This window comes from Squalius cephalus (genome assembly GCF_949319135.1).
Source record: "Squalius cephalus genome assembly, chromosome: 1".
Classification (NCBI taxonomy): Eukaryota; Metazoa; Chordata; class Actinopteri; order Cypriniformes; family Leuciscidae; genus Squalius; species Squalius cephalus.
This window is the reverse complement of record NC_137122.1, coordinates 43,487,057-43,504,206: the sequence shown is the minus strand read 5'-3', so window position 1 is coordinate 43,504,206 and position 17,150 is coordinate 43,487,057. Positions and strand designations below refer to the sequence as shown.

General features: G+C 36.7%; 1 protein-coding gene across 1 annotated transcript; it reads left to right on the top strand.

Annotated features, from left to right (window-relative positions):
- Window positions 1-1,138: 1,138 nt before the first annotated feature.
- On the top strand, window positions 1,139-13,012 carry slc6a16a (solute carrier family 6 member 16a). The gene is made up of 12 exons (XM_079891620.1): window positions 1,139-1,378; window positions 4,814-5,045; window positions 6,594-6,751; window positions 8,278-8,404; window positions 9,114-9,289; window positions 9,621-9,731; window positions 9,839-10,080; window positions 10,491-10,671; window positions 10,806-11,007; window positions 11,093-11,252; window positions 11,353-11,515; window positions 12,141-13,012. Exons 2-12 carry the CDS (start codon window positions 4,814-4,816, stop codon window positions 12,468-12,470), a joined length of 2,082 nt encoding a protein of 693 aa, XP_079747746.1. The 5' UTR covers window positions 1,139-1,378; the 3' UTR covers window positions 12,471-13,012.
- Window positions 13,013-17,150: the final 4,138 nt, after the last annotated feature.

Here is a 17,150-nt window from a genome sequence, read left to right as displayed (position 1 = left end):
GAATATGGTACTTGTGGTTGTGGAGATATTCAACATTTACTGTTGGCATGTCGTGTTGAGCAGGAAACCAAAAAATTGGCCTGAAATTGCTTGTACAAGTCACAAAAAAAAAATTTCAGCTTGACAACCACCCTAATATACCTATGGGTGTCTTCTAACTAAAAAAATAGGGTGACAGCTTGTACCAAAACATGTCCGCAAAAGTCTTAACAGAAGCCCTTTTCAGAATTGCCCCCCTGACTAGTTGGCCAGTACGCAACACAAGTTGATATTTTCTGATCGATGTGTACATTGAGGTTAGTTTCAGCAAACTGCAAGACACAATCAAAAAGTACTTTAGTAAAGGACATTTTATTGTTTAGTGGAAGAAATACAGTGGAGAAGTGCACATTTATTATTCTTAAAAATATCACATTCAATTCCCTTAGACCTGAATAAGAACCCAAATGGATCCCATTCAAGTCCTGCAGAAGTGGTCCTACAGGATATGTCTTGTCTTATAAGACAATTTCGATAGGAATCCCATTGGCTCCAAAAAGTTTATTATGGAAATGTTTCCTTTTATTTTCTGACAAAGGAATTTCTTCAGCACCAAATAACAATGCCTTTAGCAATATTATATGCTATTACACTGATGATCAAAATGACATTATGGTCCTCAGGCGATGGCGCCCTCGTGTGTTAAGAGAGTGCAATGGGTCTTCTTGACAGAAATGAGTCATGTTATGTAACTGTCATGTCTAGAACCATTTGTCATTGCTCTTCTACTATTGTAGCAAATGCACTATATTTACTTACCCACAGCCTTTTCTATAGGCCAGTGAGCTCTCAACGCACGTGAAGAGCAGTGCGCTTTCGCAAAATATAAACAGGAGGCGGGGCGCGAGGAGGAGCCTAGCAGAGTAATGCATCACCATAACTCTCGTTTTGCTGCCCAGATAAGCTCCCTACGTGATATAATAATAGTTTAGGAGGCTTTATACACATCAATAATTATTTTATAAACCAGATATTAAAGGGACGAGTGCAGAGACCCCAAAAGGAGAGCTCCGCGTGTTCTGTAATGTGTCAAAGAGCTGTCAAGAAGGGGGAGGGGCCTCGTTCACGCTTTGGTAAAAGAGCTCGAGAGTTGGTCTCCAATGACAGCGCGCTTAACTGCAGGGTCTGGCGTTACATTTGCCTTTTTACCAAAGTTGTGCACTCGGAGCCCTCCAACGTGGCGATCTTCTAACCACCCGAAGAGTGCGATACATATTGCAGTGGGTCTGAATGACTGGAATAATAGCAGAACCGATAACGCAGAGCCTGTCAGTTTAAGATTAACGGTTTAAACACAAAACTACAACAGGGCAACTCCCCCCTGAAACGGGCTGCCAAGGTAAGACTCGAAGAATTTGTTGCTGGCTGAAAGTTTTCTTCTCTCTTGAGCTGCAACCGAAAACTTTTCAACTGAGTTTCAGGAGTTACTTTTACATAATGCACGAGCTTTAGAGGTTCTGGTTTGTTTCTATCAGAAAACAACAACAACAACAATAAACTAGCAAATTCTGTCCTATTGCAGTTTATACTTGCCTTGGCATAAAAGTTTTAAATTGGTCAATGCATTTTGTCCTTAATCAATTGGCCACATGTTTGTTTATCTGATCAATTTCCTTTAGTTTAATCAGGTTTTACTGTTTATTTACAGTTGGATCAATGAATGTAAATACATGTGGTGGTGTGTGAAATATATCCATTGTTGATTGGCATGGCATGTTCCTAAAATACCGTCAGCTGCCAAATTTACACCAAGCGGGTGATGTTGCATAAATTTCAGCCAAAAATATTCGCTGGGTATTAGTTTACAATTAAAGCTTGTTACATTGTCAAACAATCAAGTGTCAAAACGTATTAAACGTAATAAAGTGTCAAAACCTATTTATATAGCACTATATATATATATATATATATATATATATATATATATATATATTATATCTATCTATATATATTATATATATATATAGATAGATAGATAGATAGATAGATAGATAGATAGATAATGAGCAACAAACATAATGCATTATATTTCAACATTTTGTTTTATCATAACATTGTACTTGTGTAGTTTGGGAATATGTAGTAAAGTGTTTCAGGGTAAGTTAGAGATATGAAACACAAGTAAACCTCTGCTTCTTTCAAGGTGACATGAATAGGCTATAGCTTAAGGGCCGGAGTGGGACCAATTTTCAGCCCGGGATTTTAATGGCCAAGACCAACTCTGGAAAATTAGCATATTTTTAAACTATCAAGACAGACGTCATGTGATTATTCTGCAAATAATCTATCTCTATTATGCAAATATCAAGAGAAAAACGAGGTCGGCAGCCAATTGCTGTGAGCTTCAGGATGTGACGTCTGTCTTGAGAGTATGAAAATATGCAAATTGTGCCGGTTTATGCTGGATTTAGTGCGTAAATCATTTTGTTTACAAATTAGATGCTTCGCAGTTGAAACTACCTTTATGTTGAGGTGGTAGGACTACTACCGGCCCAATTTATGAGCGGCCCACCGGGAATACTCGCGATTCTCCTTATGGCCACTCCGGGCCAAGGAAAGCGAGAGAGATATTTCAATGAAATAATCAGTGGCTTTGACACTAGATTCTGTCTGCATGTAGGCCTATAGTCATGTGTTCTCATGCTTAGTGTGGCACAAGTGAAATCAAATGGGACTGATATAGAGAAATAGCACAGCCAATCAAATAACAGGTTGAGTGGGAAGGTCATTGGCACTCGTAGAAAAGGCATTTGTAGAATAACAGAGGCAAAGAAAATCTGTTCACTCCACCCACTACTTTCAGTTGGCTTTTTGTCTTTGTGTAATTTGACAGTATATTGCCGTTATAAACAACTTCCTAGACATGAGAGGGCACAGAGATGAGAGAGATAAGAAACATGTTTATTTTTCACCTGTCACAAGATCGTCATAGAGGCATCGGATACCTTGGAAACTTTCCACCTCACAATGTCCGCCTGTCAGGCAACTAAGAATGACTAGCCGCTCCAGCTCTGACGCAGTAACACACCTCTTTCTCCTTCTCTCACATGCTCTCTCACTCTCTTTTTTTGCTAGAGAGGGCTCTGGACTTCTGTACTTTTCCACTCTTACAGTGGAGAGCACATAGACCCCTGAGCTGGGCCCTTCCTCAGATGGTGGGCAAATACTGCTGGACCCGAATGTTTCAAGTCTGCATTTACCCACACGGCCTTTTTAGTAGTCCAGTCATTTTATGAAATTGACCCCCATTTTGGCTTAAAATGACTGGACTATAGCTGTGAAACTAAATGCAGACACATGACTTTATTTCATGCCACAATTCAGGGGTTTTCAACCTTTTAGCCTTTTAATACTTGCAAATAAGATTATCCCCTTTCATGAAATAAAGGCACCTATATATTTTCATGTATACAGACCCATTATACTTTTTGTGTAAAGCATTGAATTATAAAGACATGTCTGTTAATTTCCAGCAATGGCCTAAAGATTCTTGTACTGGCCTGGTTGTGTTTCACAATCATAAGGAGATCCTCTGTATGTTGAAAAAATTAGAATCAAAATTAGTTTTGAACCAATGGGACTCTGGTGCTGTAGTTGTGGTTGCCCTCTGTTTGCTGTTAAATATTTGTCTTGAACTGTGTGCAAATTTGCAAACATTTATTATTTGCTAAAGCTAAATTAACAAGACCGATTTTGAAATGCACACTTCCATGTTTGTCTTTTGTCTGTGTTCAGCTGAGCTTTTTATCTCCACTGGTGAATGTCTGGATTATTTCTAAGATAAAGAGATTTAGATTTACTGTACAGTTCAGTGACAAATAAGGAGTGAAAGTTTGCACAAAAAATTAAATAAAACATAAATTCTAAAATAACTTGTTTTATACTAATAAAAGACAATATGTTAATTAAAAAGTTTTTAAAAATGCAAAGAAAAATAAGTAAAACAGATTTAGATTTTTATTTTTACCTACTGTAACATCTTGATGTTGGATAAAAAAAGTATGTGGACTTATACATGGTAATAATATATGACAGCTCATTTATTTATCTACATTCTCTTCACTTTTCTGCTCTCCGTGTTGTACATTCTACACCACAATCTTCTGTTTACATTGAAGTGAGAAGAAAAGTGATAGCTGGAATGAAGGAGGGAGATGGCAAGGTGTACTTGACTTATTGACTTTACTAGCTCCAACTTACATAAAGAACACAATGAAACTATTCACTTCTCTCCAGGGAAGACGGAGAGAGTTAGAGGGAAACGAGAGAAGTAAATACAGGGAAGCGAAGAGCTAGATAAGGGGTTAGTGGATCCCCGTGGTTTTCTGTGAAATGGGTGTACTTGTCCAAGAAAGTGTCTTCACACACTGTGCACGTTGTTAACTCCGAAACATGTTGAACACAGGTACTTTTCTATTGTATGTCACTGTTTTAGATCTTATGTTGACATAATAATTGCTGAGAACCTGTAAAGAAAAGTTCTAAAAATGAATCGATTCACCATTTACCCATGATGGATAAAACAAGGCGCTAGTGGAAGCAGTGTTGTTAAATCTGAAATAAAATATAAATATCAGATTTAAACTTAAAAATGAGAAATGTTGCCTTGAAAACGAACTGAAATAAAATAAGTTTAAGTACTAAAATACTAAAACTGGAATAAAAATAAATAGAAAAATAAAAAACTAATAAAAATGACAATCACATTGCAAAATTACTATTAACTTAAGCTAAAATTAAAACGAAAACTGGACAAATATTGTGCCCTTTCTAGATGGAGAAGCCACCATTGACCAATGAGAACGGGAGTGTGTTGGCCGAGAGCCGATCAGACATGGCTTTGGTGTCGGCAGATGATGAAGTCGGGTCTGCAGGTGCTGCTGGGCAGGAGGACGACAGGCCAGCTTGGGACAGTAAACTACAGTATGTGCTCGCCCAGGTGGGCTTTAGCGTTGGCCTGGGAAATGTCTGGAGGTTTCCCTACCTCTGCCACCAAAATGGAGGAGGTGGGTACTTTTATTATTCATTTACAGTTTTTAAAAACTTTATAAATGTAGACTCTTGCCTTCCACTCAATACCGTACATTTGAGTTGCAATTATTGACAATTCAACTATCCAGCCCAGTGACTTGTGCCCTTATTTATAGACCACCAAAATATAATAAGAACTTTATTCATGAATTCGGGACTCTTCTGTCTAATATAGTCCCTACTGTGGATAAATTACTAATGCAGGGTGAACTAATCCAGGAACTTTTACAACTCATTGACTCATTTGACCTCCTTCAACATATTAATGGTCCTATTAATCAGCAGAACACTGACATACCATTGATCTTGTTCTATCTTCTGGCCTTTCAGTATGTAACATTGATATTAAAGGGGTGGTATAATGCCCCTTTTTACAGTCCCCAGAGTGTGTATATGAAGATTTAGCTCAAAATACCCCACACATATTTTTAGCGCAATTTTCCACCGGACAAAATTGCGATTGTTAACTCATGATTTCTGTTCTGTCTGTGCGCACCAATCTTGCACTTCTATCTCCTCCTCAACCAGACCACCTAGAGACTTCGGGTTTTCGGCATTATGTTAAGGAAGGTCTAATCTCGGGAACGCACAAAAAAAATCCAGGAAAAGATTTACTATCTCTTAGTGTTGTGATCCCATGACGTCAGAAAATTGCGCTAAAACACTCACTGAGTTTTTATTACTTGTTTTATAGCATGTTAAAATTGTCAGTTTTTGAGGGTGAGCAAAAACGCATTGTTTTGTGTGTGTCCCTTTAAATACAAATGAGCTGCTGCTCCCTGCACAGAGGGCGGAGCTTCAAGAGCTTGTGTGTGTGTGTGTGTGTGTGTGTGTGTATTAGCAGCTCAGATTACCTCACACAGACACACAGTAAAATGCCTTTTATGTTTAAACCGGAGTTGGACAATGGAGAGACTCAAGACAAGTGACAACATGTAGAATGCAACAGGACGTTTCTGAATAGTTGATGAATTTATGTAGCTGACGTGGAGTTATCTATCTTCAAGTCATTGATTAGCATTCTGTCATGATAACCAATAAAATCCCTTGTGTGGGAACTGTTGTAAGATGCCTACAGAGTGGCATGCTATTGCCTTTTTGTTACGTAGCCAACTGTATTGCAATAAATGTGAAAAGACGGATGTGAGAGCTTGAGTAGACTCACATATGTGCTCCACTACAACAACCGTGCCTTTTCGATAACCAGTCCTAGGTTATGGAATAACTTACCGCTTGCCATCCGCTCTGTCCCCACTTTGAGTGCTTTTAAAACGGCTTTGGAGAAGCACTTTTATATCTTGACATCTGACTCTGACCCAGGAGAGAACTAAATATTAATTTTATGTTGTTGTGTTTGTATTTTCTTTGTTTGGTTTCCTTGATTGCTTTGTACAGCACTTTAAGCTGCCCTTGAGGCAGTAGAAATGTGCTTTATAAAAAACTAAACTAAACTAAACATTGTATGTGTGTGTGTTTGTGAAACTGAATGATTTGTAATGTAATCACACACTCTCTTTCTTCAGGTGCCTTTATGTTATTGTACGTGATGCTGTTGCTCATTATCGGGGTTCCTCTGTTCTTTATGGAGCTGGCCGCTGGCCAGAGCATCCGTCAGGGCAGCATCGGGGTCTGGAAACACATCTCACCTCGCCTCGCAGGCATCGGCTACTCCAGCTGCATGGTACAACACACATATACACTCTCTATTTTTTATGTTTTTTGAAAGTCTCTTATGCTCCCCAAGCCTGTATTTATTTGATAAAAAATACAGAAAAAAACAGTAACATTGTGGTAAAATATTATTACAATTAAAATGAATGATTTTCTATTTTAATGTACTTTCAAATATCATTTATTTCTGTGATGCAAAGCTTATTTTCCAGCATCATTACTCCAGTCTTCAGTGTCACATGATCCTTCAGAAATCAGTCTAATATGCTGATTTATTATCAATGTTGGAAACAGCATATTTTTGCTGGAACCTGTGATACTTTCTTTAGGATTCATTGATGAATAAAAACTTAATTGTTAAAAAACTTAACTGTTCTTTGAATAAGAACATCATTTATTCAAAATAGAAATTCTAACAATATATATCTTTACTATCACTTTTTATCAATTTAATACGTTCTTGCTGAATAAAAGTATTAATTTCTTTCAATAAAAGTAATAAATGAAATTACTGACCCCAATCTTTTGAACGGTAGTGTATATTGTTTCAAAAGATTTTTATTTTAAATAAATGCTGTTCTTTTTTTAAAAACTTTTTATTCATCAAAGAATCTATTTATAAAAAATATTAATGTTTCGAGTTTGTTAGTGAAGAAAGTATATGTCAGTCTTCAAGGTAATTTAACTGAATTTATATAGTAAAAAATACTAATTGATGACAGTTCAGTATATTTGTTTTACAATGAATCATTATTCAGCATATCAGACATAATTTAACATTATGAAGTAGCATTATGAGGTGTAAACCTGGCTCACATCGTTATTTTTATTGCCCGTTTGTTTTTTTCTTCTGGTGCATATACTAGACATTATAACAAAGATGGACAAAAATAGTGTGTTAACATTTTTTCAGAGATATTATTGGTGAGTTTATATTTAAAATGAGCTGAAAGGTATCATGTTTCGTCTGGTGGTTACATAGCACGGGATTTATGAGCTTCAGCTTCTGTAATGCCATAGGCAAAAAAAGCCACAAATATTTTGTGGCTGACTCGTAATAAAATTTGAATTTTTTGAGAAAATATTTGTATCATGCTGGTTAGAGTTGTCAAAACAGAAGCGTCAGTTTTATTCTGAGACTGCCTTAAAGAATGCAGCCAGACTGTTGTGAGAAGTGTTTGAAAAATGGCTACAATCCATACATACATGTACACGTATATTCTGTGTTTGTATGTAAGGACGAGTAGTTCCTCTCTGTTTGAGTATAAGATGATTTCCTGTGAGCATTCGTATGTGTGTGCTTGTATGATAACATTATCAGCTCGTCAGTAAGATCAGATAGCAGAAGTTCTATAATGTTGTTGGCATCTTACACAATATGAGAGGATTTATTTATATATTTATTGCTTTACACAGTAATGGAGCAATCAAAGATCTTAACAGTGTGTATTTTTAGGCTTTCTCTCTTTTTGGTTTTTAATCATACACCTATAGTATACAGACATGAGATGTCATTGTACTCTTTTTCTCTCTCAGGTTTGTTTCTTTGTGGCCCTGTACTATAATGTGATCATTGCCTGGTCTCTGTTCTATATGGGGAATTCATTCCAGTATCCATTGCCATGGGAACATTGTCCTGTAGATATGATCTCAAACCAAACAGGTATGTTGTTTACATACACAAAATCAATTTGGTAAAGAAATGAATACTTTTATTCACCAAGATTTCCACAAAAATATGAAGCAGCACAACTATCATCAACATTTATAATAATAAGAAATATTTCTTGAGCAGCAAATCATCATATCAGAATGATTTCTGAAGGATCATGTGACACTGAAGATTAGAGTAATGATGCTGAAAATTCAGCTTTAATATCACAGGACTATATTACTTTAAAACTATATTCAAATAAAAAACAATTATTTTAAATTGTAATAATATTTCACAGTATTACTGTTTTTACTTTGATCAAATAAATGTAGCCTTGTTAATGGTTCTTTTAAAAACATAAATAAATCTTAACGACCCCAAACTTTTGAACGAAATTTTTTTTTTTATTAAAGGAACAAAATACATTAATGAAAACATCAAGCTTTAAAAACAACAGTAAAACCCGTTGCATTCAAACGTTAGGTGAGGGATTCAATGGAAGAGAACATTTAGTTGTTGCTTAAGTCAGACAGATGCAGAAAGGAAAATGATCCTTCTTTTCAAAATGTTTTTTACTAGTGTCATATAAATAGTTCAGAATGAGCAGTCCACTAGTCAGTTACTCACGCACATCCCTAATTATTACACGCTTTGCATATTTTGTGTCTTTGAGATTTACAGTATGTAGAGTTGTTTTGATCTAATCTTCCTGTCTTAGTGAAGGAATGTGCTGCAAGCTCTCCTACCTCCTATTTCTGGTTCAGAAAGGCTCTGGATATCTCAGACTCCATAGATGAGTCAGGAGAGTTTAACCCTATCATGACCGGTTGCCTCCTTGCCGCCTGGGCTATAGTGTGTCTCGCAATGATCAAGGGCATCAAGTCTTCTGCCAAGGTACAAAATACAAACACGTTTGTTTTTCAATCATGGTAGAGATGTTTCTGGTACATCTATGTTTGTTACTGAGCTAATGATGTTTTCCATCCCCTAACACTCACAAAACTTTTAGCATTTCTACATAGTCAAAAATAAATATTTTTATCGTTTATTAAGCCATTTTCCGCTAGTTTCACTATCCTTGTGAGGTTTTACAATTCTTTAAGGGACATAAAATTGTTTCCAAAATGTTTTTTTAAAAAAATGAATCAACAGATGTTCTTAGTGAAATCAATAAATTAAAAAAAAAGTTCTTCCAATTTATGATCTGTCTATTTCTTTTCTCCAGGTGATGTATTTCTCCTCCGTGTTCCCTTACGTTGTGCTGATCTGTTTTCTCATCAGAGGGCTCATGTTGGACGGGGCTTTAGATGGCATCAAATATATGTTTTATCCTAAGGTGACAACAAGAGCTCACACGACTCCCATAAAGTGCAATTTAAAGGCATGTGAAATCATGCTATATTAAAATTTTGTAATCATACGGTATTTCTCTGTTTGGATTAGCTGGAGATTTGGGGGGAAGTGCAGGTGTGGCGTCAGGCTGCCACACAGGTGTTTTTTGCACTGGGTCTGGGTTACGGCTCTGTGATCGCTTATTCATCCTACAACCCTGTGCATAACAACTGCCACCGGGACGCCATCATGGTCTCTGCCATCAACTTCATGACCTCAGTATTGGCCTCTCTGGTTGTCTTTGTGGTCCTTGGTTTCAGAGCCAAGAACATTGCTCTGGAATGTGTTGCATCGTAAGTAAGAATCTGTGTTCGCTTTCTTTTGTTTTTGCTTGAAATACGATTGTATTGTATTTTCTCTTATGCTCACCAAGGCTGCCTTTCTTTGATCAAAAATACAGTAAAAAGGTGAAATATTACAATTTAAAATATTTTATTTTTATTTTTGTATATGTTTTGAAATGTAACTTATTCCTGTGATGTCAAAGCTGAATTTTCAGCATCATTACTCCAGTCTTCAGTTCTAAAATGATGATTAGTGCTCAAGAAACATTTATTATTATAATCAATGTTGAAAACAATTGTCCTCTCAAACTAAACTGCATATAATAAATCCATCTAAATGTTACTATGAATTATTCTGTATCAAACTAACATTTTTATAATTTCTTTATATTTGTATTTCAATTAATGTCACTTTGCAGTAATGTGGCCAGGATGGCAGAAATGGCAACAACAGGTTCATCGCAGCATTGGTGGCCATGGTTCAACATTTCTGACCCCAAATCAGTGTCTCTTCATGACTACAGAGAATGGTACAGCCACTATGGAAGCCTGCTAGGGTCAAATATCACTGACTGTGACCTGGAAAGAGAAATGAGCAAGGTAGGGTTAACATATATGTGTGCGCTCCAGTGTATATTCTATCACATTAGTTAAATGTATCTCACTGTCATAGTGAAATTATTTCTGGTTGTGAGAGTCCATCCATCCATCTATGCTGTTTCTCTTTCTCTCAGGGAGTGGAGGGCACAGGTTTGGCATTTATAGCATTTACAGAAGCGATGTCGTTGTTTCCTGCAAGTCCATTTTGGTCAACTTTGTTCTTTCTCATGCTGCTGAATTTGGGCCTCTCCACCATGTTTGGCACCATGCAGGGGATTCTTACCCCACTCATGGACAACTTCAGAGTGCTGGGGCGCCACAAGACCATATTGACGGGTACACTCAAATAGACGTGCTAATACTAAAGGATATTGTGCCCTAGCTGTTACGTAACTTGGCTGTATCATTGTATAACATGCAGTGTGTTGCTGTATCCTGGGCTTCCTCTTTGGCCTGCTCTTCACTCAAAGAAGTGGCAACTATTTTGTGACCATGTTTGACGATTATTCTGCAACATTGCCATTGATTGTCGTGGTCATCTTTGAAACTTTCAGCGTGGCATGGGTTTACGGTGCTGATCGGTGAGATGACGTGTGAAATCATTTATTTATATGCTGATTAAGTTGTGGGATCAGCTGTGTGTAGTTTTTTTTTATCCTCATTGTATTTGCTGTTCTGCAGTTTCTTGGATGATGTGGAGGTGATGCTACACTGGCGCCCTCCGGTGGTTTATCGCTATTTGTGGAAGTATGTATGCCTGCTCGGCATGGTGGGACTGCTGGCTGCTAGTCTTCTCCGCATGGTCTTCAAACGGCCCACTTACACAGCCTGGAACCACACCACGGTATTATACAAACTGAGTGCAAAATAAGTTTGGATGATATGAACTAACTTGTGTGTAAAAAAAAGAATGATGACTGTAGATAACTTAAAGGGATAGTAGGCACAAACATGCAAAAAAAGTTCTGTCATCATTTACTCTTGTCGTTAAAAACCTGTATGACTATGACTACATATTTTTAAAAATGTCTTGGTGTTTTTTTCATGCTTTTTAAAGAAGTCTCGTCTCACATGCTCATCAATGCTGCATTTATTTAATCAATTATACAGTAGAAACAGTAATATTGTGAAATATTATTCAAATGTTTTTATTTGAATATATTCTAAAATGAATTTTCAGCAGCCATTTCTCCAGTCTTCAGTGTCACATGATCCTTCAGAAATCATTCTAATATGATGATTTGCTGCTCAGGAGACATTTATCCTTATTAATGTTGAAAACAGTTTAATGTTTTAGTGGAACTCTTGATCTTTTTTTTTTCAGGATTCTTTGATGAATAGAAAGTTCAAAAGAACAGCATTTTATTTGAAGAAGAATTTTTTGGTAGCATTATAAATGTCTTTACTGCCACTTTTGATCAATGTAATGTGTCTTTACTGAAAAAAAATAAAGTATTTCTCTCTGTCAGGGTTCTGAAGCTAGCCTCGAGTATCCTGGATGGGCTCTGATCATGCTGTCCTTGCTGATCATCACAGCATCTCTCCCGGTGCCCATTGGCTATGTGCTCTCCTTCCTCAGAGGGGGGCGGAGCCTACCAGTGGAGGAGGGTGAAGTTGAGCCTCCGAGAGAGCGATACTCCAAATGCAATTCTGATGAGCCAGAGCCAAATAACCATCACTCCTCAGTGGACGAAGACAGGAATCGACCCCGGTCCACCTTCCTTCCACTGGGTGCTGAACACTACAGGTTACTCTCGCAACAGGAAGATGTAGAGGAAGAAGAAGACACTGAGGTGTAAGGGAAAAAATGGAGATAAACGGGTGTTTGAGCAGAAAACGACAAGACTATTTATTCATCGGTGTTGGAGTTCTTTAATGGAGTGGAGGGAGACCGACTCCATTTATTCTCATTATGCTAATGAACATTCAATGAAAAATATTTGTCAACTGCGGCACTATTTAAGAGGGATACTTTTTGCGAGTGTACCAATCATTGAATTACTTTGTTCTTGAATCCCTACATGTACTTAGCCTAAGTGAAGTGGCCTGTACCATAAGTGCCTGAATATAATGAATATCCACACTTAATTATATTAATTAATTATACTTAATTATAAGATCACATTTTCTCCAAAACACAGCAATTACATTCGTCATCTAGAATAAAACATTTGTTTTTACTACAGTTTCTTAAGTAAAATAGGTTGGCACTTTACAATAAGGTCCAATTTGTTAACATTAGTTAATGCCTCAGATAACATTTACAATGAGCAATATATTTTTACAGCATTTATTATCCTTTGTTAATGTTAGTTAATAAAATGTTTTAGGTTGCGACTGTAACAATGGTTCTCTGAGAAGGGGAACGAGGCACTGCATCTTGGATTGACGCTATGGGGACATCATCAGCATAACTGGTGAACACACACCAAATTTCATTGGCCAACCAAAGTCCCTTACATCATTAGTGGAGAGCCCGTGAATATAAGAAGGTACCGTAATACAAGTCATCAACTTTTTTGTCTGAAGAAGAGATGTAGGCAAGCCCAAGGCATGACAATGAGGCGCAGTGTCTCGTTCCCTTTCTCAGGGAACCATGGTTACAGTTGTAACCTGAGACATTCGGTGCGTCCCAATTCGCATACTATCTGTCCTAAATAGTATTCGAAAATATAATTAGTACACCGTGAATCGTAGTATGTTGAAATGAGTGTTCCAAAGACACCCGGATGGTCTACTATTTCCGGTCAGAATCCGAAGTGGAGATCGATGCACACTTTAACGGCTAATATTGCCCACAACCCATCGCGCTTTGGACAAGGATTCGGTTAGAACTACAAATACGAGTGAAAAGTATTAAATAACTACAGACATGGAGGACCCGTGAGTCTGGTGGTTATGTAGAGAGGTTTAGATAAAGGGGTTTGAGTGATTAATTATCAGTATCTAACCTGACGAAAATGTATTTATTCAATGTTGTCTACAACATTATATTGCATCTGCAGCAGCATTGTGAACTTTTGTAAAGATACGTTTAGCCATTATCTTTTAAATGCATCATTATATTCAAATTGCAAACACATGAGTAGAGCTCCGCATGAAAGACCCACGACTGGCAGATGAACGTGCAACTACATTTCTTTCCGAAACAGTTGGAAATTAAATTAGATTGAATGGAGGATTTTAACTGTGACAAGATGATTGACAGGGCAGTTTACGTGACAGGATGCACGCGACAGATCTGCCCGTTAAGATGACCAAGTAGTATGTCCCAAAGCTTGCCTTTTGCTACACACTCAAAAGTATGTACTTTTCCTTCACAAAAAGAGTACATACTTTTAGGGCGTAGTATAAGACAGTATAATTCCCTTTCGAAATGGAACTTCAACACTGTGTCTTGGATGATGCTATGGGGAACAAATACCCACTCTGCCATTTTGAGGGAATGGGCATAGCATAAATTGACTCAGTGGATTACTTAGCCAGAGTTATAGCATCAATCAAGGGCGTGCTCACCAAAGACTCACATAGACTGTCTAGTGGTACCACTCCCTAACCCACTATCTCCCAATAATAGAAGATATCCATGCTTCTGTGCTTTTATAACAAGGGAAGTCCCGGCCTTTACAACCTTCCTCCCTCCCTCGCAGGCCAATTCAGCCCCAAAAATGGCTCATCTATGACAGCCTCTTTTTGCTTGCCACAGCCCCTAGGGAGTATTCGCCAAGGGAGAATATTTTCCCAAATACTACCTTGGGTATTACCACGACTTCTGGGGGGAGAATGCAACCCTTATGCGGGACTGGCAGCGTAAGAGGGCTCAATACAAAAAACTTTCCTCACCCTCCTCAACCACATCTGTCTCTTTCTGGCTGGATGGTGCCAGCAACATGCTATCTGCTGGATCAGATGATGTTATAGATAGCACATCTTGATCTAACAGACTGCTCGAACCTGTGACTGAAGAATGCGAAAGGGCCATACCTCAGCCAGCTCGGCCTGCGATCCCCACGACTTAAGCTGAAAGCCAAGTATTACAGTCGGGCTCTTATACTCACGGGTGCTCCGCTAATGACGTCATGGACGTGCTTCAGACGCAGGTTACGCTGATGCCGTTCCGATAGCGCCAATCCAAGATGCAGTGTTGAAGTTCCACTTCAAAAGTGAACTGTTTATATTTATGCTACCTCACAGTGCATTAACTAATGTTAACAGATGCAACATTTGATCTTAGTATATGTTGAGATTAACATTAACTAAGATTAGTAAATGCTGTAGATGTATTGTTCATTAGTAGTTCATGTTAACTAATGTAGTTACCTAATGTTAACAAATGAAACCTTATTGTAAAGTGTTACTAAAAATAAATGGTGGAAGACTGTTAGATGTTTTAAAAAATATCACTATTATCCCTATTACTAGAATACTAATATTTTTAAATAATTTTCTCCAAAGAAATGGTACATAGAGGTTAAAAATGTTTCTTTGAGTATGAAACTGTTAGCCATTAACCTTATTAATAAGTTACTTTTAGCCGGAAATTGGTTATAATATCAAAAGAAAATCGTATTGTATATTGTTAGAGTTGTCTCTATTGGTAAATGTCAAATTATTTCTGACACGAATTAGGTAAATGAATGATTCTTGTATTCAGTGACAGTAAAATGTCATATATATATTTTTTTTTTTTTTTTTTGTAAATCCACGTCATAGCATAAACAAACTGACTATCAAATGCCGCAGATTGCACAAATATTGGTTAAAGCTACTTTGTCAAGGAGGAAGCACAATTCAGCATCATCCAACCATTGGCTCCAAATATTTACGGTTTCATTTTTTTTAGGTTTTTACCCAGCAGGTAAACTAGTCCATCACCACATAAATAGTAAAAAACGATTGTGTCTTTAAGATAAGGAATGAGACATTTGCTAAATTACTGCCACACATGCTGCAATTTAAAACATAACACTCAATACATGCAATTTTAGCCATGACTCTACAATGCCAAACTATGACTGCACAGGGGTTTGCATTCATATTCAATAACATTGAATTGTACTGTGATATTAGAAGATCAATGTAGAACAGATAAAAATAAATGACTGTTATATGTAGCCTCAGGTTAAATCAGTAGTGTGAACACAAATATAGAAGGCAGCTTCATTTCATGTTCCTTTGAAATTTTTTTTTTTTTTTGGTGGGAAAGCTCAGAATACATTTGGTCTGTTTCATGCTGACCAGAAAGATTTTAGTCTATATTTTAGACTGATCCACAAGAGAGGTTTTACTCATTAGACTACAGCTTTTTTAAAATAAAAACAAACTGTTATGCTGTTGATGCTTGGATATACAGCAAGGGATGTTTGCATGTTCACTTCCTTTGTGAGTATTCTCTGTGTGTTCACTTCTGTTGTGATATGACAGTATATACAGTACAGTTTGGATTATGTGTGTGAGAGAGAGAGTGTGTGAGAGAGAGAGAGAGAGAACAAAGATTTTGTAATTACCATTGCAATTGTGCCATGCTGAAGAATCACTGTATATCTATTCTATGCCAAATAAAAAGTTCTTTGGTCATAGATGTGAAAGCACATTATTATATTGATTTAGTTTGACAGCATATAATAATAGAGTATAAAATTGAAGATAAAGTTTTAAGTTCAATTCAAATACTTTTCAACAGTTTTCACAGTAAACGTTGATCCAATGGAACAATATACAGAGAACTGGTCTCAGATCAGTGTTTCTAAGAACAACCATAAACAATGTTAAGGGGAAAATGTATAAACTGCGACAGCTCTAACATTTTCCTTGGACTCAATAGCCAATGTGAAATATGTAATATGTGGAATATATATATATATATATATATATATATATATATATATATATATATATATATATATATATATATATATATATATATATAACTCACCTGTACAAAGTGAAACCGTGCAGCTGAGCTATTTTTACCTGATATAATCCTTAATCTTATCCAAAAAATTACGTTTGTTGGTGTAACCTTACAGACCACATAGAAAGTCTGATTCAGTGTGTTAGTATGTTGTTATTATGAAAATAAGAATTCGACTTGAATAAAACTGGTTGATTTGGCTGGTAGGCTATATGAAGCTATCTGGTAAAACATTTACACTACTCAAATTTGCAAACATCTCGTAGTAAACGCAAGGTGGCGATAGACTGCTCATAAACTTTCATGATGAGAAACTACTTTGATTTACAGGTGTAAAACATTAGTTACATGATCAGTGTAGGCTATACTATAGGCTAAGCTATGAATATATTTTATTGATTATGTACAAATATGTCAATAGACCAGACTCATAGGCTATAGTTTGATTTATTTTACTTATTTTCTGTAATGTGTAGTTGTGTGAAATGAATTGTGTAATGGTCTATTCACAATAAATTGTATTACAAAAACCATCAAGGTTATTTCATTTAAATGATTATATCCT

Coding starts and splice junctions, on each gene's coding strand:
- slc6a16a (XM_079891620.1), top strand. CDS start 4,814: ATGGAGAAGCCACCATTGACCAATGAGAACGGGAGTGTGTTGGCCGAG. Junction 9,290..9,620: donor GCATCAAGTCTTCTGCCAAG/GTACAAAATACA, acceptor TCTTTTCTCCAG/GTGATGTATTTCTCCTCCGT. Junction 11,008..11,092: donor CCACAAGACCATATTGACGG/GTACACTCAAAT, acceptor TATAACATGCAG/TGTGTTGCTGTATCCTGGGC.